Source organism: Trichoplusia ni, chromosome 11 (genome assembly GCF_003590095.1).
Source record: "Trichoplusia ni isolate ovarian cell line Hi5 chromosome 11, tn1, whole genome shotgun sequence".
NCBI lineage: Eukaryota > Metazoa > Arthropoda > Insecta > Lepidoptera > Noctuidae > Trichoplusia > Trichoplusia ni.
This window is the reverse complement of record NC_039488.1, coordinates 14,034,090-14,060,003: the sequence shown is the minus strand read 5'-3', so window position 1 is coordinate 14,060,003 and position 25,914 is coordinate 14,034,090. Positions and strand designations below refer to the sequence as shown.

The following is a 25,914-nucleotide window of genomic DNA, read 5'->3' as shown; positions in this document are numbered from 1 at the left end:
TATTTCAAAACATGTTTAACAGGCATGACAAAAGAGAGTGCAAAAGTAAGGAAATGGCAATTTATGAAAAACTTATGGACACTGATGTCGATGCTATATAATTTTGTAGAACATACTCAATAATTATTTTAGAAGACAATACAAAAATGGATACGTCTGACCTTTGATCGAATTTTATTTGAATGTATCCGAAATTTAGAGACTTTTCATAATTTTATTTTTTAAGCACTCCCGTGGGACTTAAGTCTGGCCAATATTAGTTACTTTAAGTGTACATTGCCCTAGCTTGTGTGTAGCTTGTGCGTAGCTTGTTCGTAGATTATGCGTAGCTTGTGCTAAGTTTGTGAGTAGCTCATGCTTGGTCCTTGCTTATTTTATTGTTCTAACTATAATTAATTTCTCTATTAAACTGTGCATTTGAGACAAAATATTCTTGCAAAGCAAAGTATTTCTTCTATTTTACATTATTAGATCACTCACGTGTCTGGCGAAGTTGTATTTGGGAGTAATTTTGTGCAACATTGGTTGGACTTTATATAGTTAATCGCGAACAATGCTTGTCTGTTCTTATGTGACTGGATGAGAATGGATAATAACAGGCTGGTATTATTGTTATTTTATTTTTCCGACTTATTCAGAGACAGGACTTTTTATTTATAGTACTATAAACTTAACGAATATACAGGTGATTTATAGTCATCGTAATCGTCTTAATATTTTTAAACTAACGTTAGATGAAAATTTACAATTCTTTGATACGTTTTCTTCTAAACTCCTGGGTATAGTCTTAAATGAAAAATATACGTAACATAAGAATAGTTTTTGACCTAAGTAATAAATAATTAACTAATTTAAAGGTTTGAAAAAAAAAATTCTTTGAGAAATTCTATTTAATTGCGCGTTGTTAGGTATTTAAGCGCGTTACTTTTTAATATCAGTGTTTCAGATGTCAAACTGAAGATGGGTACTGTATCACACCCTAAGAATAGTGAGTGCTGTTGGAATCCACAAAGATTTGCTAATTTAAAGGTAAATTAATGTAATTAAATGTTTTCGTGAAAAAATGTTTTAACCCTACCTTATGAAAATTCATGCTGAAGCTAATACTGGATTTACATAACACTTCCATTCCTAAGTAATCCTCGTGTCAACCGGCGGGCGAGGCGGCGGCAGGGGTACGAGGGGGGGGGGAGTTGTTAAGGGCTCATTCATAATACACACATCTCGGACAGTGATTAAATTGAGGAGTCGTTATTCGCGTTTATAGAGTCAGCATCATTAACCATCAATGTATATATTTTGTAAGTTAGCGTATAATTTACAGCATTTACATGGAGGAGTAGGTGGCTCCGGCTGGCCCCCCGCCAAGGCATTGATGGCAGTAAGTGCACGATACAACGTCCCATCTGTCACCAGTCCCACGAGGTCGAACTAGGTGCTGTCGAGGCCGGCCGGGGTCACAGTCAGATGTGTCCTAAGGTTTTTTGGGATTTGTAGATTATAGCAATTCTAGTAATTTCAAGTCAAGTCATATAAAAGACTAAGTAATAATTCAAAAATGAATCTTAGAAAACCCCACCATAAAATATTCTAGTGCGGAGTGGTCATTCTTACTTTCGGTATAAACATAACGGTAACAATTATTTGCGACCCATATGGCGCTAAGATAGTTTTCTGTAGTAAGTCCCTTCTCTAACTTTTAGTTGTTTGCTCAATATCGTTTAGAGTCTCGTTAGCTTGCGCTCACTCGATGCCCGCAGACCGCGCCGGCACCCGCCAGCACCCGCCAGCACCCGCCAGGCGCGACGCCTCGCGCCGGTTGCGGTTCACGCTCGGAGCTACACGAAGGGAAGCGCTAAACTTCTGTCCCGCGAGTTTAGCGCTTCCCTTCGTGTCCCTAGATTACTGCCCTGTTATGTATATTTAATGGCCGAGGTTAATTTGGAAGATAGCGACGACGGAATACAAAATTACACCATTAGTACGCTCGAGCCCACTGACACTCTTACAGGAGGTTACACTAATTCATAGATCAATTATGTAATAATTATACATTAATAATCATTTATAAGTTTATAGCTACTTTACTAGACTAATTATTTTAATCGTACTTATGATAACTTACCACATCAAATAAGTTTGGTTTAGTTTTAAAACAATAATTCCACAATTTCGTGTGCTTAAGAATATAAATAAAACATGTAAATCGAGTATATAGGTATTTTGTTATCAAGTAAGTTGTAGAGTGTGGTCCATCATGTCGGGCGGCAGCAGATGCGGGTCGTCGGTGTGGTCGTGTCGCGGCGCGCGGCACTTGTAGTCGCGCGCGGGCACGGCGCGCACGGGCACGGCGGCGCGGCACCAGCCCGCGCCCCCGCCGCCCCCCGCGCCTCTGCCGCCCCCGCCGACACCCGCGCCCCCGCCGCACCCCGCGCCGCAGCACACCCACACGCACGCACAGCCCTCGGCGGGCGCGCTGCGCCACCTGCCACACGCAATCGCTCGTTGGTCGTCGTGCAATATCAACACAATTTGAGCTTCAAGAATAATAAACATGTTTTACATGGCCGTGTACTGCAGGTAGACACGCTCGCTACAGCCGGGCGCGATGCGCAGGAAATGCGGCCATACCTGGAACTCGGGCGCGCCCACCCACTCCGTCACCACGTCTAGCGTCACCGTTCCTGCCGAACTTGTGATATTAACTTGTATCCTGTATTACTTACTACGACTGGTTTATGAGAGCCTAGGCAATCCAATTAAATATTTTAGCATTTTTGCTTTAGTTTAGGTCGCAAGAGTCGAGGTAATACAATATCAACATGAGATAAAATCCTGGTATTCGACTCACGGCTGGTGTGCTTGACGCTAAAGTAGCTCTTGCGCGAGTCACCGTCCGTGACGAAGCCGAAGTCGAGCGCGTCGGGCTCCACCAGCAGCGCCGGGTACTCCACGTCCAGCACGAGCGGCACGCTCTGACAAGCACAATCCACAAGCACTCATTTATACAGAACTTTATGGAATGTCAAAAATGGGCGCGCAGAAATCAAATGCTAGGTGATTAGCCTTGAGTGAACTTGAACTTAGTGTGGAGATTAAAAGTGTGATAGATGTAGAAATATTACCGCAAGTATATTGTCTTCGTCATAGAGGCGCAGCGCCGTGGTGGTGACGCGACGCAGCGGGTATTGCGGTGCCTGGCAGGGGCCTGCCGACGCGGCCGCGCCCAGCGGCCAAGTCTCCTCCGTGGACACCAGCACCTCCACGCACATCTGCGCCGAAAGCTCTCTCTAGCACGACATATTATGTGGTCCAGATGGGTGCCAGCCTATCAGCTCGGAACTTCACGCTACCTCGACACAGCTCCGAGGTTCCAGGTGCAGCGGGCAGTGGCGGTCCCGCACCGTGAGGCGCTCGCCGCACAAGCATCCGTCGGCGCCGCCGCAGTTCGCGCCGCCGCGGCTCCTGTGCACCTCCCGCGACCCGACCGCGCCTTCATTCACCGCATTAATCGCTTCTTTACCCTCGAGCTCAATGATTACGCACCACGGATCTGACGTTTCAACGCCCAGCTCCAGAGGACCGTTACCGACATTTAGCACGTAGAATCGTTTACGGATCCTGTAGGTGGTAGACAGAGCCATATTTGAAGTACGTCTATTCTTCGAGGGCCAACAACAAGTAGATATTAGGGTACGCAATGTGTGCTGGTCAAAAGTCGTTACCTTAGAACGTCACCGTAGGGCAGGTCGAGCGCGCACAGCTTCACGCGCTGTTCGCGGCAGGACACCTTGAGCCGGCCGCGGCGCTCTGTCTGCTGCAGGCGCACCACCTGCGGCAGCGGCTCGGGCCGGAACCAGCCACTCCTGCAAAACACATATCAAGGTGGCTTGTCAACCAGGGATATGGGCTATCTCACCACCAGCGCCATGTGTACAGGGATGGTATAACAGAATGTGAGTAATACTTACCCGCGTGCGTGGAGCGGCACCATCCGCAGCAGCAGGCTGGCGTCGGGCGCGGGGTCGGCGTGCGGCGGCGGCTGCAGCGCCACGCGCCACTCCGCGCCCTCGCCCGGCGCCAGCGTGCGCTCCTCCGGCGTCACCACGTAGTGCTCGTCGTCCTGTGGCCCGTAGTCGGGCGCCAGGTACACCTCTAAGCCCACGTCCATCTCCTCCTCGAAGGTGGTTGCTTCAGACTGCTCGTCTATTAGGTTCTCCGCTGCACAACACAATTTATAAATTCGGCTCGGCGCTGCTAGAGTCGGACACTTAATACCAATAGCGCCTTAAATTCAGTGATCTCGACGACACTATTTAAAATAGTATGACAATTCGATTAACTCCTTAGTGGTTAGCGTATCACAGTGCCTCCAATATCTAGTATATTTTTGCTACATTAACGACGAACACGAAATGGTATCATTACTCTTGAGTAAAAGATATCGACGTCCACTGACGTTTGAGACTGTTTAACTAATGTCATGACGTTTGTGGTCAAATTGATTTGTTGGAATGTTTATAATAACCCATATTATAGATGTTCTCTGTCTGAGTGTTACGGTAACAGTGGTTTTACGTCTTAAGTAGACGTAAAACCATATTGTACGAATGTGATGTTACAACAGTAAACAAATCTGACAGATTTATGAAATACGGTTTGTTTTCTTGGATTCTATAATGGGGATGACGACATTTTTTTTCGGTATCCGTTTTGTAGTTTACCTAATGTATAAAAATGAATACGTATTTTTTAATTTGTCCCGCAATCATAAATTAGTCAAATTACAGTGAAAGAAACTTACGCTGTGACGTGTCATGACGTCACCATTAGGTATGAATTTTACTATATTGTTACGCCACATGCCTCTTCTCCAAAATTTAAAAGCAGTTTATCTTTTTGGTCTGATAGCGACTACATTCTGCTACATACTGGGCCTTTTAAAATACCTACAGCCAAGGTTTCGCGTTATACATAAGCATTATAAATTATACGTGACATGCTTTAAAGGCAGCCTGCTTATCAGTATTCTATAGTATTCCGAAAGTAGGAAAGTCTGGTCCCGCATTAAGCATGCCTAATGGACTCCTTCGTGCCCGGTCGTGTATTTAATTGTCTCATGAATATATAAGAGTCCGAGATAAATCTCCAATACATACCGCATGTCAAACATTTTGTTTGTGTTTGTTTTGTGCCTAACAAGTGCAATTCGCTTGGTTGGAGTCATTTTAGGTGCAATTCTTGTCGTACGCATACCATGGCTTGCTTAATGGGCCTTAAAACGTTACAAAAGGGATTTATGTTTCGTAAGTTGTGCACAGTATGCATAGTCCATCTAATATGTTATTGAATAGATAAACTGTATTTTGATTTTTTGGCTTTTATGGTATACTAATATAGATTCAATGTATTATATGTATTCGCTGAAGTGTTACTGCGTCTTCAGTCGCGAGGCACGCGACCGAGTACTTACTCTCGAAGGCGGTGAGGCAGGGGCACGAGCGCTGCGGCACGTCGTACGTGCGCAGGTACAGCCGGAACGGCAGCATGTCTTGTGCGTACTCTGCAAGTTTCATAAGCGATGTAGGACCGCTTACCCCACTAGTCTTTGACCACATCAATATCGTAAGGACTGGACAGTGCTCATTACAGTAAGTATTTAAGCTATAAGCAAAATATTATAGTATGTGTGTCACTGAAACTACTTACTTTAAAAACAAGTTATAAAACAATTTAACTTGAGGGCGTCAAATATAATGGCCGGCAATGAACTCGTATTGAGCAAAGTTTATGTACTGGGTCACGAGGAGCATTTGCACGACAACAAGAGTGATTTTCGGCGGGACGATGAGCGAGTGTGTCTAGAACTCGTCGAAATCAGACTGACTCTTATTATAACTAATTCGCAAGTTATTGTTATCGCACAACACACGCACTCTGCACGACTATAATATTTTGCGTGAGTGTGCGAGGGTAATACAAGAACTCATACAGAGATGATATGGACTGGGACCCTATGGATGTTTAAGGGCGCACTCGAGACAGTATGTAAGCCTGTCTGCTCGTACCGTAGTCGCGCGCGACGTACACCTGCACGACGAGCTCGCTGCGCGACACGTTGCGCGCGCGCAGAACGCGCTTCGGGTCCGATTCTGACATCCTGCGTATTCAAATATATTATATATATTATGTATAGTATGCCAATTTAATTTGTTTTTTCTTATGGTATGGTATTCCCTCTACCCATCTAACTATCTTCCTTTAATTTATTTAGTAAAAAAGTGTTTTGTTGATAAAATTAAAATCGATGCGTCTGGCAAACATATCCTATTACTTCGTACGATCGCAAGTCACTTTTCATGGAGTCTATGAATATTAAAAAAAAACTGGCCGTACGTGCGATCCGTACAAAGGTATTAACGGTTCCGCTTGTAGGTATACATGTAAAAATTCATCACGACTTCAAGTCATAGTTACGTCATATCTATTGCCACAGAAAGCCCAGTGATTTATAGCTCATCACGCTAAACGCAGTGCACGATGTGCTGCGGATTCTAGCATTTTTGTGATCCATGAATGGAGAGTCGGAGTTTGGGTGTTTTGTGCATGTGACTTGAGAGTTTGTGTTTGTGAATCTCGCTACACAAGGAAGCTATTAATTAGTGCGGGAGTAGTTTTTAACAGTACTTATTACGAGTATAGCCCAAAGAATTATATAATATAAATTATAAATGTATTTCAATTTAATATCTCTACGCATTTATGAGGAAAGGGAAATAAAGGTAACGTAATTTTAAATTACTTTGATTATTTATGATGTAATCCAAAATTGACAGTTTTCATATGGTTGCCTTTAATTTTATTGTGATAAGACTTTGCTTTGTAGGCTTTGGTTTCCTTGCGAGTATGGACAATTTTTAATATAAATAGTTTGTATGTTTGATTTTTGGATAACTTTAAAGTATAGTAGATCTAAGTATCCATTTAAAATTTAAATTTCAGCTTGATACGCGTTCTGGCGAAAAATTTAATGAAATCCTATAAGGGTTCCGCTTTTTCTTTTCGAGGTACGGAATCCTAAAAAACTAACATAAAAATATGCTAGAGTTCGTAAGTGAACAAAACTACTAGTAGTAGAGGTTCATGTGCGAGTTATAAGTGTGGGGAGCGCGCCGGGAGCCGCACTATAAAAGGGCCCGCCCGGCTACAGCCTACAATCGAGTTACCGCGGGGCACGCGCTTGGCACTGCTCCTGCTGCTAGTTAAATGCAAATTGAGAGCCACTTAATCCTCTTGTTAAGGCATGCCCATAGACGAGAGCAGTACAGTGGACGGGAGAGGGCTGACTGATAACATCGCAAAAATATAGGCATCTATAATAAAAACCAACCTTCCAATTATATAAAGACTGGCCGAGTGGAAGCGGTTTCGCGACATTGCGGTGCACTAATAGGCTAAAAAAATCAATTTTGGAAAAAACGTCACTTATTAAATTTATGATCCAACCGAGCTCATTCAAGCATTTATTGTTAGATCAGAAACATAAATACATAATATATGTACAATATAAAAATGTAAATTGTATGGCTGGGTTCATGAGACAGCCTGGTAGCAGTCAGGTGGATACGCAGAGGACCCATAGTTAGTAGACCCACGTTTTGATTACGGAACCCTAAAAATAACACTGCCAATTTTATACACATTGTCAATTTCAAAAAGGGCATTATTTCTGTGAAATGTTACGGGTAGAATGGTGGACTGAATGCTTGAGTGTACAGTAAACAGCTACTGCTATAAATGCTCTGAAGGATAGCGCCAGGTCTGCGCCGGAATGTGGCCGGAATGTCACCGGAATGCCGCAACACTCCGGCGCGCGCACGGAGCCGACATTCCTCACCAGGGCCCGAACTGGGAATAGCCTACTAACTGTACACTAATACAATTTATAATAGAAAAAAAAATAAGGCTTGTGTGATGTTTTGAATGACACAAAACTGAGGGCAGCTTTGTGACAAATAAATTTGTAAAAGTACATGATAAAACAAATACTTCAGATCGAAGAGATAGGCATCTTAACTGAGGCATCTCAGTTAATACGACAAACTCTCCACTAGTACACGAAAGTAGCTGTATTACTATTTTTTTTTATTCGAAAAAGAATTCAAAAACATTAATATCAATGGGATATGAATATTTATAACGGTTAAGGATTATTTATTTATTATTTTAAACTAGTGTTTGGTAAAAAGTAATCTGTATCGCAGTTGGTAATGATGTACGTGTGTACCAGAGGGTGGGCGGCACGTCGAGGTAGTGGTCGGCGGGGCGCAGCGCGAGCTGCAGCGGCGGGCCCAGCGCCTCCACCCACACGTCCAGCACCAGCGGCTCCACGCTCTCCACCTGCACACACGGCACTGTATGCACTGCAGCTAGCACTGTACTAGCAGCAACGGAAGGGCTCTTCAGGTTGTTGTTCCATTCTGATGATATCTAAGAATTGATGTGTTCTTCCATTTTGTGTCGCGGAATACAACTATAATAGACCCACAAACAGCAGGTAACTTGAATAACTTTATTATAATTATACTGTACTATCTCGTAATACGTGTAAGGGCCTTTTTTTCGATTAGAAGTTTGAAATGCGGCCCGCGGTACCTGGATAAGGAGCTGGTCGTGGTAGAGCCCCCAGCAGTCGGCGAGCACGCGCACGTGCACGCGCACCTCAGCGTGCGCGGCCAGCACGCCGCCCGCAGGCGTGCACTGCACGGCCACGCCGGGCGCCGGCACGTCGCCGTGCCACTGCTCTGAGGAGCACACCTACGTCATCGCCTCCTCATACCGGCATTCAATCCCGGGTAACTAACTTTTCGTGTCAGCCTGTTAACCTCTGATCTTATTTGTGTACATTAATGGACAGATCATTTGATATGCATTTCATATCCTACAAGCTCGAGGGAGTTTTGCGATACCCGTAGGCAGCAGTGTCGGAACAAGTCGATGATTATAGTTCATTAACACATGCCCATGATTAAGTTAATTTCAACAATCTCATGAATTAAAAAACTACGGACTTAAGTATGGGTTTGCTTATTTTAAATGTCAGTATCAAGTAAGTCGGAGCTGAGTCTTGCGCTGCTATGTATCAAACTGTTTTTAATAGAGATGAAAATGGCTGACGAATTTAAGTTGTTGCTCGGTATTCTATATCACTAGGACTTTGTTTGCTAAAGGAAACAATGATAGTACAGTGCAGCTCATTGCAAATAGTACCTACAGTGGAAAGGTATGTAAATGCTACTGATATATACCCATAGCATATGTAAAGTTGTATACGTCCCTAATGTCACTTGTGATAAATAAAACTCTAGGATCCAGAGAAGACAAATTTAATGAAACGTAGCCGCGGTGTCATTCATTGCTCGAAAATCTTAACACCGCGATACAGAAAGGTGACGTCACAGTCATAACGCCATCTTTTGAATAATGATCAAACTACAACAACATAAGTTATGTATAAACTGTCATAAAAACTTGTATTAAAATATTGTAAAGAAAATGTAACACTAAACCATTCATAAAACTTGTACATGCCACCCACCAAGGACATAATAGCGTTATGTCCTTTCACAAATTGCATAGATACCACCCACCATGAGGTCAGGGGCAAATAAATAATAGCTAAACATCTTAAATCCTAAAATTATCGTAACGTGAAACTTAACTGACATGAAATGAAATCACATCATTTAGCGACAGGCAAGATACATAATTTTGATATAGGTCTTTTAATAAGTGATCCGTTACACCTGAGAGTTACTACTCTTGTAACCTTGTCCAAACCAGGGTGTCTGTCTACAACCTTACCTAAAAGCCAACGGGCAGGAGGCAAATTATCCTCCTTGATCAAAACTACATCTCCAATATTGGGTTCTGGAATATGTTTTGTCCATTTATAACGCTGTAACAACTGAACCAAGTACTCAGCAGACCACCGTCTCCAAAAATCTTGCAACATGCGTTGAGTAACCTGCCAACGTCTCAGGTTACTGATGTTTGAGTGTTCATAATTCCGTTCAGGAACCGCTATCAGAGGCTCACCAATCAGAAAATGATCTGAGGAATTGTCAGACAACATTGATAACGGCCTGGAATTCTCTGAACATGTCTTATACATGTTTTTGTTGCGTCTTGTATTTCTTCAGGAGTTAAATACTTGTCATGTCTTTGGCCACCTTGATCCTTCCATCTCAAGACTTTTCTACAATATGCAATCACCCGCACTAATCTTTGGAGATTGGAATACTTTGTCCATACAGGAACTTCCTGTTGAGTTTCAGTCGCGACGTGCACCTTGATTGTTCGTTTCTCCGTGTTAGTGACAATTGACTTTGGTCTTGAGTATTCAATTGTCTCTTCATGAAGCCACGGTGGTCCTTGACTCCACAGTGAGCTACATGCAAGTTCCTGTGGTGTCAAACCTCTGGATGCAAGATCTGCAGGATTATGCGTTGATTGGACATGCGCCCAATGTGAGTTGTCAATGCGAGAAAGAATCGTCGAGACTCGGTTTCCAACGAAAGTAGTCCAATGACTTGGATGTTTACTGAGCCATGCTAACACGATTGATGAATCAGTCCAAGCGTGTATATGAGGAGGTGATATCTTCATCACCCTAGCGACTTCAATAATAAGTTCAGAGAGTAAGACTGCTCCCATTAACTCCAAACGCGGAACTGACTGCTGCTTAACCGGTGCAACTTTGGTTCGAGCAGTAATTAAATTAACATGAATTTTTCCTTCGGCATCAATGGTTCTGACATACACTACAGCAGCATAAGCGGCAATTGACGCGTCGCAAAATCCATGTAACTCCATCAATGAGTCGTCAGCTTTCGTATTAATCCATCTCGGAATGCTGATCTTATTCGTCTCTACAAGGCTTGCACGGTATGTTTCCCATTCACTGAGAAGATCTGGAGTTAATTCTGCATCCCAGTCTAGACCAGAAAGCCAGAGCTTTTGGATGAAGATCTTCGAGATAATGATGCAGGGTGCGACCCATCCAAGAGGATCGAATAGCCGGGCGATGTCGGAGATTACTCTTCTTTTGGTAACTGGAAACTGCTGTGGAGGAAGTTGCACTGAATATTTACATTCATCACTCTGACGATCCCATGAAATTCCTAAAATTTTCACCACTGAGTCCAGCTTGATATCCCTTTCCTGCTCTTCCTTCTGCTTTGTCCTTTCAGCATGACCTTGAATTCTCTCGTTCAATTCATTGCGACTGCTTACCCATTTCTGTAGTGGAAATTGACCTTTGGTGAGTACTTCTGTTAATCTTTCATGTAGATGTAATCCTTGATCAACTGTCTGACAACCTGTCATTAAATCATCGACGTAAAAGTCATTTTTTATAATTTCAGATACGTCAGGGTAACTTCCACCTTCGTCGATTGCTACTTGCTGCAATGATTTCACTGCAAGGTAAGGAGCTGCTGCTGTACCAAAGGTAACTCTTACTAATTTATATTCCTTTATTACAGATTCCGGATCATCACGCCACACTACTCTCTGAAATTCCGCATGTTCAGAAGAGACCTTCACCTGTCTGTACATTTTTACAATGTCAGCACAGAGACTTATGGGATGCATTCTCCATCTCATAATGATATGACGTAACGGCGGTTGTAACCTTGGGCCTACCATGAGGTCATCGTTAAGTGACACTCCATTTAGACCTTTCATTGAAGCGTCGAACACTATTCGAACCTTGGTTGTTGTTTTGTCTTCACGTACCACGGCGTGATGCGGTAAATAAACAGCTGAAATATTGTTAAGCTCATCACTAGGTACAGGCTCCATATGACCAAGGTCGATGTACTCTTGAAAGACTTCAGAATATCGAGCTTTGACTTCTGGATTTCTCTTGAACTTATTTTCAAGCAGATGGAATCTTTTTATTGCGAGATCTCTGGAACTTCCGTATTGACATTGCGGATCTTGATCGCGGAAGGGAAGATTAACTACATACCGACCCTCTTTATCACGGTGAGTAGTTTGAGCAAAAATGTTCTCACAACGTTGCTCCTCATCAGAAAGTATTTTCTGATCAGGTATGACAGACTCTATTTCCCAAAACTGTCGCAAAAGTGCGTTGTCATCAGCCTGATCTGAGTTGCTGTGAATGACATGATGACAATGAATAGGGTGATCACTTGTTGAGATTTGTCCAGAGAGGATCCAACCAAGTACAGTATTCTGAGCGATAGGTGCGTTTGGGGAACTCTTAATTAAACCTTCTCTCAGAACTTGGCCATATATTTCAGCACCTAGTAAGATGTCTATCTTACTTGGTGTGTGAAAATCTGGATCCGCTAATGTAATCTGTGTCAGCTCCGGCCAACTGAACACCTCTAATTTTTTAGATGGTAAAATCGATGTTATGCTGCCTAAAACAAAAGCATGCACTTGGATACTAAAACTAGGGTCTAGGCGTGAGTGAATAGTCACTGTGACTGCATACTTAGAGGCAAACGCGCTCTTCTCGCCGCCTATTCCTGATATTACCGTCTTCACTGGAGTCTTTTTTAGTCCTAGAAGCTGCACTGCTGATTCTGCTATGAATGATGCCTGAGATCCTTGATCTAATAGCACTCTCAGCAGTTGAGTAGAGCCACTTCTTGTCTGTGCTTCGACAAGAGCAGTAGCTAACAAAACTTGTTTAGGTAAAGACCCTTTTGAAAAATATGATACTAAATTAGAGGGTGACGGTTCATCTTCTGAAAGCGATGCCTGAACTCTGGATACCGCTGATTTAACTTCAGTTGCTATGTGGGAGTTTTCATTAGGGACGGCTGAGTTTGAGACCGACTGAGGATGTAGTAGTGAGTGATGTCTTCGCTTACATATACGACATGAGCCATTATGACGACAAAACTTAATAGAGTGGTTGGAGTTTAAACAATTGAAGCATAAACGCCTGGTTTGTACAAAGTTATGACGAGCTTCATAACTCTCCTTTGCAAACTTTTTGCAATGTGCAATTTTATGACCTTCCTCGCAGAATGGACAAGTCACTTCGTTAGGTTTATTATCAGTACTAATGACATGGTGCGTTGTTGCTTTCTTAATAACACTAGCAGTAGGTTTGTTTGTCCCTGCATTCAAAAACTCGAGGGCCCGGAATCTGGCTTCCAAAAAATCTTTGAATTCCAAAAGTACGGGTAACTCATCCTTAAAACTCAATTTAGTTTCCCACTGTTTTCGAGATTCAAAATCTAACTTTGAGCTAATAATGTGAATGATTATGATATCCCACGTACTGATGTCAATTCCTAGATTTTTCAGACCATTCAGACATTCCATAGTTGTGTCTAGTAAACCCTTAATGCTACTTGAGGACTCTATTATATTAGCCTGACTTAATAAGCGCTTTAACAAGCAATTGGAGAGAAATCGCTTATTATTATATCTACTGTGAAGCAACGACCAACATTCTTTATAATTGTCTGAAGTGACTGCAATATGCCTGACAAGTTGTTCTGCTTCTCCCGACAATAAACCTTTTAAATAATGCATTTTTTGAACATCTTCTAAAGTATCATTTTTGTGTACTAACGATGTGAATAAATCTTTAAATGTTGTCCACTCCGCATAGTTACCAGAAAACTTTGGAATGCATATTTTTGGTAACTTAACACTGTTAGATGTTGAGTGGTCATTTGTCTTTGACTTCGGATCTGAACTATAATAACCAAATTTATTTAAAACCTCTTTCAATTGAATTTTGTGGAAAATGTACAGTTCTTCGGTAATATCATAAATATCATCCACAAAATATTTATCAGATTTTCGCTGAACATCTGAAGCATTCTGCACTATGTTATTATGAGTTGATGAAAATTCCTTCCACAAAGCTTCAAGTGATTCTAATCTAGTTTCGACATATATTTTGGTTATTCGATCTTTAGGCGCCTTTTTAAAGTTTATCTGAGCTTTTTCTATAAGAACCCTTTTATCATTTTGCAATTTATACATAGCCTCCATGACTTTGAATGTTTAAACAACAAATAATTGAAATAATTCAATGTTAAAATTTCGACTAAGATAAAATAACCACCAAAGACAAATTTCCACTAATAATATCAATCAGCACACAAATAGTAATATCCTAGAATTTATACTAAAGATATCCACGATACTGAAAAAATTATTAAGTCCAATAATTTTAGAAGACTACTTTCTTCTATCTTGAAACTTGCACATTAGCAAATAGATAGTACTCACGACTTAGTCTTTAAAAACCACACTGGCACTAGCGCTGACTCCAACTCCGTGATGACTGCGTTGCCCCAAGAACAGGCTGCCTGCTGCGCTATCGCACAGGCTTCACCTCCTCTGCTGGTGCTGATGACGTCCAGCAACCCTGCGCCAACTCCGCTCCACTGGCCCTGTTCAGGCCACCCTGCGCCGGCTGCTGGTCCACACTCCCCGGCTGCACACCACTGGTCACCACTGCTTACTCCACTCTTGCACACCAGCTTGGGTGAGCGGCGCTTCACGGCGATCCACCCTGGTCTCCACACCGAGATTCACTTCAAACACTTCGGCACTGATCACTCACTTCTAGTTCACTTTATCCGACTCGATAGGACCATGTAAAGTTGTATACGTCCCTAATGTCACTTGTGATAAATAAAACACTAGGATCCAGAGAAGACAAATTTAATGAAACGTAGCCGCGGTGTCATTCATTGCTCGAAAATCTTAACACCGCGATACAGAAAGGTGACGTCACAGTCATAACGCCATCTTTTGAATAATGATCAAACTACAACAACATAAGTTATGTATAAACTGTCATAAAAACTTGTATTAAAATATTGTAAAGAAAATGTAACACTAAACCATTCATAAAACTTGTACAGCATATACCTATAGCGATCAAATGTTTCTGAAAATACGGGTGCATACGGGGTCAAACGATGATATTTCGTATTTTATGCCATGGCTAAAGTATTACAAGTGAAATCAGGTGATGATGTCATTACACAATATGTGCACAAAGTCAATGAAACAATTCAACACATTTTTTTTTTTAACCTAATCTACGCTTATGGTCAGTCAAAGTAAGTCATTTGACCGCGTTTTTGACGCTTTGTCCCTTTACAAAACATTACTAATTTGTCACGTATGTAATTTAAATTATTATTAAATGTTTGTCCTACGAGGGTATCGAACCCATGTCACGGAGTGCAGTGAGTTTAGTGTCAACCGCAACCACCCGTCTATCTGTGGCCGGCCTCGATGCCGTCAGACGCTTTTATGACTACCTTTGATATAAATTTTTGGTGATCATTTATTTTCAAGAAACATGTATCAAACTGTTGACGATGAGGCCGATGACGTAAATGTGGGTACTGAACAATCCTGTCATTATCTAACTGAGGAATACCAACTTATCAAAATGTTCTATTGTTGGATAATTCGCAAATGATTGAGTCACGCCAGTTAGCTAACTGGTTTAAGATTTTGAAACTAACTGACTCGGAATATGTATTTCTCTACAATCCGTGTCGAGTCATAACCACACACATAGCAGCCGACGTGCAGCCACCACCACATCACAGCACAGTACAGTGAATAGAGGTGACAGGAACACATTACCGGTGAAGTCGGCCAGGCATCGTCTGCGGGCCACTGGTCCTTACACGACTGTGTGAGCGACCTTCATGGGTAAGTGATATTTATTTACAATATCTACATACAGACCGACAGCTGGAGCGGGTGTCGTAAAGGAGGCCGCGCGGCTGGCTCGGTCGCCTAATGGTCGTCGGATTTGTGACGAATTATGATTCGGTACAATGTGTGTATTATTTGCCAAGAGGCTGATATGACTTATAAAAGCGTGATTTTTTTTATACAACTTAACGTAAACAACATGAAATCGAGTGTACATGGTGAATTAATAGAAATATGTATATATTTGGATGTTGATATCAGTTGGGGGATTGATTGTATATGTATGTGTGTGTACACCGCGCCGGACAAAGCGCCGCGCCCCAAGCGGCGTGGGCGTGCAGCGTGCAGCCAGCGGCCGCCGGCGAATTGCAAGTACACACGGTCGCGTACTCAACTAGGTCAAACAGTTGGCGTTCGACATGCAAGGCCCATTAACTTGGAAGGAATGCTAATGGCCACACTGTTACACATGACTCTATAACGAATTTGGAGTTTTGATTCCAGCCGAAGATTTCAGCAAATATCTCCGAGCAGAAGGGTTCGTAGTGTTCGTTGATGGTGTTCCCTGCAGTGTGCTCTAAGTGGCTTATATAATTAATTACCAATAAAATTATTAAGGTTGCGCATGCCAACATTGTTCTCGGGGCACATCACTCAATTTCAATTAATTTCAAATGTAATCACGCAAAGTTCGAAGCAAGAGTGTCATTGATAAGTGTCGTAGCAGCGGAGTGTAGCGTTGGAGGAGGGCGGGGCGGGAGGGGGTGTGAATGAAGACAAGATGTGGTAGGTATTAAAATGTATGTAAGACTAAATGAGTAAAAATTAGTAGGAGCAGTAACTCCCCAGGGGTCGACTAATAGAGGGGCCAACTCATAAATTGATAATTTATTTGCATAATTGGCAGAGGTACCGCGCTCTGCATTGCACCCCTCAGAAACCCCGTATGCGTAGCCCCCTACTTTCTCGAAAAGTCTCTTTAAATGACTCTTAAGGTAAAGTGCTGCTTTAAACTGATTTAATTTAGTTTTTGTACTGATTACTGATAATGAGGTTGAGTTTTTCATATTGCAGGATGTCGATTCTTATTTTACATGATATTAAAACCGGCTTCAGAAACAATGTTAAGTATGGTTAGATGTATGCGGACCTGAGGCGAGCTTCCTGTTGCGCATTCGCGGCCAGTTGCGCACAGCGCTGCTCCAGTGCGCAGTCACCACCGACTCGTTGCGCAGCGTCAGGATGCGCGTGCGCACTGAACATGCATTACGATGTAATCGATCAATAGAGGAGTGCCGTCGTCGCGCGGTCCCTGTGGGCGGCACGTACCGGTGTTGAGCGGCAGCGCGGCGAACTGCAGGCAGATAGGGTCCGCCAGCTCGGGCAGCACGGGCTTGGTGCAGCTCGCGCATGCGCACACGCGCGCCAGCGGCGGCGGGCTCGTCACTGTCACCACAAACGATACATCGTTACTAACAACACATTTGCAAAAGAAACTGAATGTTATCATTTATAATTTGTCTATAAATAAGGTATTCAAGAGAGCGTGTTATTTTCCTGGCGACTAAACATTGACGACCTCCGTAGTCGAGTGGCGTATGCACCGGTTTCAAGGTGTCGCTAGCTCTGAGGTCCCGGGTTCGATCCCCGGTCGGGTCAATGTAAAAATTCACTTTTCTACATTGTCTCGGGTCTGGGTGTTTGTGGTACCTTCGTTGTATCTGAATTCCATAACACAAGTGCTTTAGCAACTTACTTTGGGTTCAGAACAATGTATGTGATGTTGTCCGCATTCATTTATATTTATTTAAACATAATTATATTATGAATACGATCCGTGCTTAAATTGTACAATTTAAATAGCAGCCATACAATAACACATTTACATAACGACTATGTGCCATAGAAATACAGGGTGTAGGAAGACAAATATGGACGAGCGATTTAAGTGAATTCTTTGAGAGTTTTAACAAAATCAATGTTTGCCTTATTGTAAATACCTGCATTACTACCAAAACATTTTATTTAAGATATGTATCGCAAAACATAAATGAACGATGATTCGGATACTTCTAACAGCACTCTTTCATTTTACATCCTGTATAAAACAGTCGTAGTAAATCACATTGGTGTGAGAGTCGCCCTTTGAGAGTGTTGTTCCTTAGTAATTGTGTCGCGACATTAGTGAGACGCCTAACTATGTTCAGACGAGAGCGGCTTCCTTCCCTCGTCAGAGAGCATCAAAGCCGCGAGTAGGGTGTCCTCACAGGTGTCAAAGCGCCGCTCGCCCCGCGTGGCTTGGAGAGCGGAGACTGTAGGGCGAAGGGCCGCGGAAACGGAAAATTACAGGACAGTTGGTCCGTATATCCTTCACTTTCATTGCACAAATGGAGTTCGCAGACGAAGGACATTACACAGTTACATTTTACATATTACTCTGTGACTTTTTATTACGGTACATCAAAAAGGTAATTAAAAAACATTGCTTCCCCTTTGAAATATTCATAATGCATGTTATGGTTTACGGTTCGGCTACAAGTAGCGAAAAAGAAAGGCTGAACAAAATAGTTTGAATGGTTCAATCCATAAATAAACTTGATAGATTCCAAACTTTGTTCAGAGATATTTCTATGAACTAGAAACGTGAGCGGAGCCAAAGTCAAGCAAACTTTTAAGTAATTGAATTTGTTAATCTCAGTGAGCGATTGATGAATAATTCGTGCCTCGGGATTGGCTACTAGGATATTTTTATTTTATGTAATCAAAAAACTTTCTTTCAATCAAAGAACAAAAGTTTTCAATCAAGCTGAGTCTAGAATGATAACGTCGGCGTCGGTATCTTCTGCCCGGCGCCAGATACCTGGTTAATTATGCAAAACGAGGTACAAGTCTGCAGGTTTAGTTGTTTCTTGGAGACTGCTCGGTTGGACCCTGAGTGGAAGTGCTGCACTCACCGATGTCGACGGGCACGTACTCGTCCTCGTCGCCGGGCTTGGCGCGCTCCTGCGCCGGCGTCGGCTCGACGTACACCATCTCGAACTTGCAGTCGCATATGTTCTCTGAATGACAAACACATTCATTATATAAAAGCGATGATTAATGTAACTATAGCGTTTTATAGCGTCTAGGGAAGGCAGAGTGAAGGCAGTTGTCCTTTGTTTAAAATACGGCTTGAGTTCAAGATTCTCTTAGCCGAATTTTAAGTGCATAGCGTGGCAGCAAAGTGGTAGCAATTTCGATTAAAGCTCCCTGCGACTCATTAAACATTTGGCAATTTATATGTTCAAAAGTATGCACAAAATATTGATGAATTATCTAGAAACGTGGGAATTATAATTTTGAATAACTTCATAAAGCGACTGATGTAATAAAAACTGGCGAAGTCAAATCTTATCTCACATATATTATGTAAATTACTGAAATGAGTATCTATAGATATCTAATTATTTGTGGAAGTCAGGGAAGTTTTAGAAGGTGAGTAAATTTGAAAAAATGCTTCGAACTTACTAAGAAATATAATTTCGCTTTGCCTAAGAAAGTAATCAAATGGTTTTCAATGTAAAACAATGGGTGATTTTCTCATCGTTAAGAAAACAATTAAATTAAGTTCAGAAATTTAATAAAACTGAAAAATTAATTAAGAAGTGAAAATTTTCACTTTTGATTCCGATGTGTAATCTTGTTTATATTTTATTATTATGTATGGTGTGCTAATGTACAGGTTGTACACGCATAACTTTCCAGCCGCTTCATTAATTTGGATAATTATTTTATTCTTGTATTCTCTGTAGTCAAGACAAGGTTGGTAGGTATGGAACAAAAACAATGGCACAATATGAAAAATGATAGAGTAAATGAGTTATGAGGGTGGTACAGGGACCTAATAGTAGTCATGATGTACCAGGTACCAGGACAGCAGGCGATAGGAGTGGTAGCGGGATGTTATTCCTGGTGACTTACAGGGACACGGTTGACGTGTGAATACGCTGTTACATCAGTCTACGATGTATAATATGAAGAGGCAATGTTTGTGTGTGTGTGTATATGATATGTGTTGTAGATGTAGAGGTAATTTTGTACTCACAGAAAACTAAAAGTAATTTGAAAGTAAATTATAATTATTTTTAATCAAAGTATAAGAATCTTGTGAATAATGAGTAAAGTTTGAATTGCTCAAACAGTAATAATCTTTTGCTGCACGTAATGACTTAGTCGAGTAATGACTTAAGTTTTTAACTATGTCCCAGTGTGAGAACTGCTTATTATGATTGAAATCATTGTGTGTCTTAAATCAATGACAGGTATAGTATTTTGTATAATATATAATGAAGTTCATACGAACGAAACATTTAATAACAGACGGTGCAAGGAATGAATCCGCTAGTTGTCTATGTATTTAAGACAACAGCGGCCTCAGCTTGTTTATACGCTGTAGGCAAGTGTTTAAAAGTGTTTATTAAGCCCCGACGCAAAGAAGGATGTTATAAGTTTGACGTTTATCTGTCTGTTGCGTCATAGCAGAAGTAGTTATTTCTGTTATGGTTTTTTTTCATTTGAACGTTTATATGTTTTGTTATTTTGTTATTATTATTTTTTTAAACTGATATTTTTACTTTCTTTGTTTGAAAACATATTTTTTTTTTTGTAATTTTGTCATTAATTTTAATGAATAGCGTAATTGGTGTTGTACCGTCTATTCAAATAAATAAATAGCTCCCGAACGGATAGAGCGATTTTAGTTTAATTTGTTTTGTATTTAAGGAAAATTATGTGCAAGTCAGTCAAGGTGAACGATAAAAGTTGTGGTGGGTGAGAGTGGAGGAGAATAACCGAAAGTCTGCAGATTAGCTTGATAGGGATTTAATTGAATTTACATTAAATTTATTTACCAGATTATTTTACTTTTATAGCTATAAAAAAGAACTTTAATTAATGCATTCATTTACGTCCCACGTAGAATAAATGAAAAGTATTCATAGATCTATAAATACTTTCTTTGTTAATAAAGTCATTAAGGAGTTGTTCGTCAGACAACGTACTTAAGTATATATGTCATCAAATATAGCAATACTGAACTAATAGTTATTTAAAGAACACACGTGTCTCATGCAACATAATTTTCCTAGTTTTTGCGGATAGTGCTACGAACGATGCTTTATATATTCCAGTCAGGCATTCAATAAAGTTGTATAAAAAAGCATGTCCACACCACAATGTGGTCGGGGCGGCAGTAATGACGTCATAAACTATGACATTTAGACGCCACGCGCTCTACTAGCATTCAGGGTCCGACCAGTGGGGCAAAGTTATGCCTTAATAACATGTAATTTAATATAAGCAAACGTGGGACTTTGTCTCTCCCAATGGCTGTTGATTTTAACTGAGAGTGAAATCAAACAGCGGCATTAAGTATATAAAAACCCATATAATTAATGGTGTAGATCTCACTTTTGCGGTACGCTAAGATAAGGCCTACAGTGTAGGCGCCAAAGCGTAGTAGCAGTCCGGTATCGCTACGACCCGTTGGAATTACGACGTAGCGATTCGTAGCCCTCACTGACAACCGATGCAAATACGGGAACTTTATTATGCAAAGTTATATGTGGTATTTGTGCAAATGTGTTCCATTTATAAAATAGGACTTTTATAACTTAAAAATAAGATATCATGAAGTGCTCTTTATCATTACATCAAATACTCGGACAGAAAAGCTACTATTTTCGTATTTTTTGTCGCTTATTTGGTAACATATTATTATGTAACATGGAGTGTTGTGGGTAGGTACGCGTTACACAGTCACGATATCAAACAATCTGAACTTGAGTCATAACATTTAATTGGGAAAAAAATCCACCACAGCCTGAAGGGTATAGTTAGTTTAATCCACCTCTACACATACCGTGCGTCTCAACCAATTACAGATAGAATGGTTCCATTGTGCGTATAAGTAGACATTTTAACAAACTTTGTAAGCAGCATAATCTCGATCCATTTGCGTGTAGTATGTCCTCAGCAAGAAGATGCCTAGCATCAACTTTTTTTAAATAAGTTTTACTGTTGGAATAATACAAATATATATCTTTAATTTTGTGTTTTCAAGTAGATTACTGCAGACGTGTGTGTTCACATTTATATAAACCACGTTGTTTCTAAAAGTGAAAACTTATAATTGGCTTTCCGTAAACTGAATTATAGCTACTCCAGATTTGTTTAGCTGTTAGTCTTCCATATTGTATTAAATAAATAAATAAAGGCTAATTGAGTGTAGCCATAAAATTTTATACGTTCCTTTAATCTGTATCATAAGTAATCAATTCAACTCATTAAAAAGTAAGCCGGCTGTGGACCGACTGTTACAAATCAAAGTTATTTTTAACATTATCGTGCAGCGTGAAATTAATTTGATAGTTCAATATTATGACGTAAGACCCGAGGTCAGTGCGCGTAACCAAGAGCGCGGACGCGATACGAATCACGTGTTGATTGTAATTATGCGCGAATACAACCTTTTTGCAAGTATTGATTTCATTTGATTTGATCGTTTTTCAAACCTAAAACTCCGAAAACATCGACTTTCGAAGCAAACTAAACAAAAATAGTACAAAAAGCACTATGTTCAGTTTTCGTTTCATAAATTCCCAGTATTCATGAAAGTAATTGGGACAGTTTATAGCGATACAAAAACGATACTGTTTGAGTGCTTCATGCGCATAATAGATTTTTTTCATAGTGTGAATATTGAGAAAAGCAAGGCGAAATATAACTTTCAATAGGATACAACAATTTGAGGACTCATGGAAAGAAATTAAGGCTGCTGACAGAATAACTACGTATATTTATCGGAGATATTATCATTGTATACAGTCATAAATTTGTGACATTTTAAACATAGATAAACCACATATATTTATAGACAAATTAGCTACCCCCGACCCCGACAACTTTACGGCCTAGCAGTCGGTGGTAATGATGCAATAAAAAATATAAAAATAAATTAGTACGTCAATCGAGTCACTTCAGCAAGAGCGATATCCCAATCTAAAGCAACCTCATAAACTACTACTTCACGTACCTACTTCTGCTACCTGATCTCCTGGTACCTCGCTCATGAACTACCCGCAAACTTTACTCTTTCTTTAACGAGACCTATGAACAGGTATACTATAGACCGTATGATGCAGGGTGCCATTGCTAAAAATACTGCACAAAGTAACGTCAGTTTTAAGAAGTAAGATCAGATCGAGGCATCATTAGGAGCAATAGAAGCTTAACATTTATTAATGTATAACCGCAGAGCTACCGATAGGTATAAATAAACTTGACATACGACTGTACTGATTAAATGACCTTGTGCGGTGCGGGCTGTGAGCTGCGAGCTGCGAGCTGCAGCCGCGCGAGGTGAGAGTGGCCGCGCTTGTTCCCACAGATTCAATAAAGTGATTGCGCCTCCTGCTCCGCCGCCGCAACTCCCCGCAGCCCCTCACCCACTAATACGATTAAATGTACCTCACACGCCTCACTCGATTCACTCGCGAACTTGCTTTTCTTAGAATTTATCAGAAATACTTACTTAATAGGTTTACAGTGTGGTATGTTTCTACTGAGCAGTATTTCGATAGTGAATCGAGTAAATAAGTTAGGTACTTGCATTTGTAAATGAACAAATATCCTTCGTCTTTGGTTGGAGTGAGCACTTCGAGGCGAGTGTGAGCCGGCGTTCATTATTCAAAGCGAGCGCATACGGGCGCGTTCACATGAGCTAAAGGCGATCTGTTCTGTTCATTTACCATTAGGTGTGAGTCCCGACAGCGCCGCATGAGCTCACACTGGTCCTGGCTTAGAAGTCTAGTCTCTTCAAACAAAACGATCGAAAATTAGTACAAGATTATATGATGCCTAAGGATTAAATTTTTTTTAGGTTCATTTTAAATTATCTTTACTCTCCTTGTTCTTAACGTCCTCGGGTAAGCTATTAAGAATGTATGAAATAAGTTTCTTTAACTTCTTGTCTCCATACACGTCAGTTATTTTAGGAACATCGAGTTTCCCCGAGGTCGTCGCCCTCGTATTATAGTTATTGTTCACTTTTGTGAGTGATGGTTGAGGCTGAATATTGCAAGTTGGCAATCTAGTGCATCTTTCTGCAGAATAGTAAAAGTTTTGACAATTTAAGGTTAAGTTATTTTTGAACATTCGAATTTGACAGAAACGACGATATCGATAAGTGGAGCATATTCAAACATTGAAGCATTTAATACAAAGTTCCAGAATTGCGTCTTTTATAAATCCTAATAATATTATAAGATAGTTTGTATGTACATATGTATGTATGGATGGATGTTTGTTTGTTACTCTTTCACTCAAAAACCACTGAACGGATCACAAATAATTACGTAGTTAATAACCTGGATTAACGTATAGGATAGTTTTATCCCAATGTTATGTTCCCGTGGGATTATTTTTGACCCGCGGGCTATATGGTATTAACGAGAAATGGTATTAATGCAAAACTTGTAACCATAGCAACAGTCACAATGCCGTTGTTATGGTAATTACCTTTTGCTCCTAACATGAATACGTAAGTATATAGGTGAGAAGATTATTATTTACGTATTTTTGTCTGCAGATATTATTATTATTGAATATAGGAAGTTCCCCGTTTAAACGCGGGAGACAAACGCCGTATAAACGTAGCTAGTATAAAATAATGTCGAATAATTAATATTGACTACAACTATAGCCGAGTGATTGAGATCAAACCCACTGAGCACGACGTCTCGCGGGTTCGTTCCCCGCTTAAGACGAGCGTTATTTGTGAGATCCATTAATGCTTGTCCTGAGTCGTTTGTGAAAAAATAAAAAAGTTAATCATAGCATGTATCTGTAGTAAAGTTCTAATCTCAAGTGGCTACAAATTTAAAGGGCGATTAGCCGAAAGATGAGGCCAAACAAACAGGAATGTCATGAGTAAAAGTGGCTCACGGAAGTCGATGGCGGTAACAACATAGTGTAGGGCGCTCCCGGTAAAGCAATAACTCTCGAGAACGACTGTACTTTTGAAGTTTTTGATCACTCCAATAAGATTATCCGGAGACTCGAAAACAACGGCCGGCCGTAAACACCGTCTCCGCCGTGAACACCGAACTCTTTTGAGTCATAAACATCGAGATGTTTCTCTCTCTGGATGTGATGTAGAAAACGGTACCGGCCTTGAACACACCCGCTGTGGAGTGGTCGCGATAATTCCTAATCAACAGACCTGCCCAATCACATGTTTTATATTATATCTATTGGGTATATTATATGTAGTAGGTATAAATATGATGATCGACGTTTGACATCCCCTTCTAATCAATTTATATTTGTCACTCTCTGCTGAATATGTCTGAAAATGTAAGCCTAAAAGATATTAAATAACAGGAACGATGTTTTTAGAAATAAAGCTACTAATGTGCTCAATGGTACACTCTCATGTTAACAGGATTTTATAAAATAACATCTTGCTAAAATGTGAAAGATGACAATAAAAGCATGCTATGGTTACGGTTATCAGATCAACAAAAAAAGAGTTAACAGGAACAGAACAGGTTCCATATATTTGTGTCCATCATCGGTTTAGCCGGAAATGTATTTATATAGTAGGAACTGTTTGCATGTTGGCTCCATCAATACAGGAACTCGCGTAATAAAACGAGCTGCTGTGAACTGAATCACGAATCGTTTTGTTTTGTTTCGTCATTTCGTATTTTGATATAAATTCGGTGTTAAATCCAAAGCAAAGCAAATAACGCTTCAGTAAATAAGGTTTAAAACGATAACATGCTTGAACATTGTCTCCGCGCTTACCCTGTCTACATTGCTATTTATTCAAACGAACAGAATTATTTTACTCCCGAACTGATTCGTAAAGTGTCTACTTTACGTGACTTTTCGTTCGCAACCGGTGTATATTCTTTTTTAAATTTCCCCTGAGTATACACAAATAATGTAGTGAGCTGAAATCACGAAGGTTCCTCTGTGTTATGAAGTTACTCCAACTCCGCGGAGAATAATATCACGAAATGACAAACAAATTTTGCCGGGATCTTGGTGGAACTCTCCTATCTGTATTCACGACGTATATAACAGTGACCCGCTCTCTCTGCTGTCCGATCTGACAAAGATGGATGT

The 25,914-nt window shown here is 40.7% G+C and overlaps 2 protein-coding genes across 2 annotated transcripts in view; both read right to left on the bottom strand.

Annotated features, from left to right (window-relative positions):
• Positions 1 to 2,229: 2,229 nt before the first annotated feature.
• LOC113498826 overlaps positions 2,230 to 25,914 on the bottom strand; it is a 61,435-nt gene continuing 37,750 nt past the window's right edge. Inside the window, exons 15-28 of the mRNA XM_026878968.1 lie at positions 18,699 to 18,803; positions 17,074 to 17,190; positions 16,895 to 16,999; positions 8,656 to 8,804; positions 8,288 to 8,400; positions 6,069 to 6,160; positions 5,474 to 5,563; positions 3,972 to 4,221; positions 3,726 to 3,866; positions 3,354 to 3,621; positions 3,126 to 3,272; positions 2,852 to 2,975; positions 2,564 to 2,684; positions 2,230 to 2,485 (exon numbers count right to left, since the gene is read on the bottom strand). Coding sequence (XP_026734769.1) covers positions 2,230 to 2,485; positions 2,564 to 2,684; positions 2,852 to 2,975; positions 3,126 to 3,272; positions 3,354 to 3,621; positions 3,726 to 3,866; positions 3,972 to 4,221; positions 5,474 to 5,563; positions 6,069 to 6,160; positions 8,288 to 8,400; positions 8,656 to 8,804; positions 16,895 to 16,999; positions 17,074 to 17,190; positions 18,699 to 18,803 — 2,078 coding nt within the window. The remainder of the gene's footprint in view (positions 2,486 to 2,563; positions 2,685 to 2,851; positions 2,976 to 3,125; positions 3,273 to 3,353; positions 3,622 to 3,725; positions 3,867 to 3,971; positions 4,222 to 5,473; positions 5,564 to 6,068; positions 6,161 to 8,287; positions 8,401 to 8,655; positions 8,805 to 16,894; positions 17,000 to 17,073; positions 17,191 to 18,698; positions 18,804 to 25,914) is intronic.
• On the bottom strand, positions 10,152 to 14,769 carry LOC113498598. The gene is made up of 2 exons (XM_026878673.1): positions 10,310 to 14,769; positions 10,152 to 10,197 (listed from the first exon to the last, which is right to left on the bottom strand). The coding sequence occupies exons 1-2, from the start codon at positions 14,047 to 14,049 to the stop codon at positions 10,167 to 10,169; spliced, it is 3,771 nt and encodes a 1,256-aa protein (XP_026734474.1). The 5' UTR covers positions 14,050 to 14,769; the 3' UTR covers positions 10,152 to 10,166.

Excerpts from the sequence above, each read along its gene's own strand:
- LOC113498598 (XM_026878673.1), bottom strand. The coding sequence starts at position 14,049 with ATGGAGGCTATGTATAAATTGCAAAATGATAAAAGGGTTCTTATAGAA. Across the intron at positions 10,198-10,309 it reads CAACAGGAAGTTCCTGTATG|GAAATACAAGACGCAACAAA; the intron begins GACAAAGTATTC and ends TTAACTCCTGAA.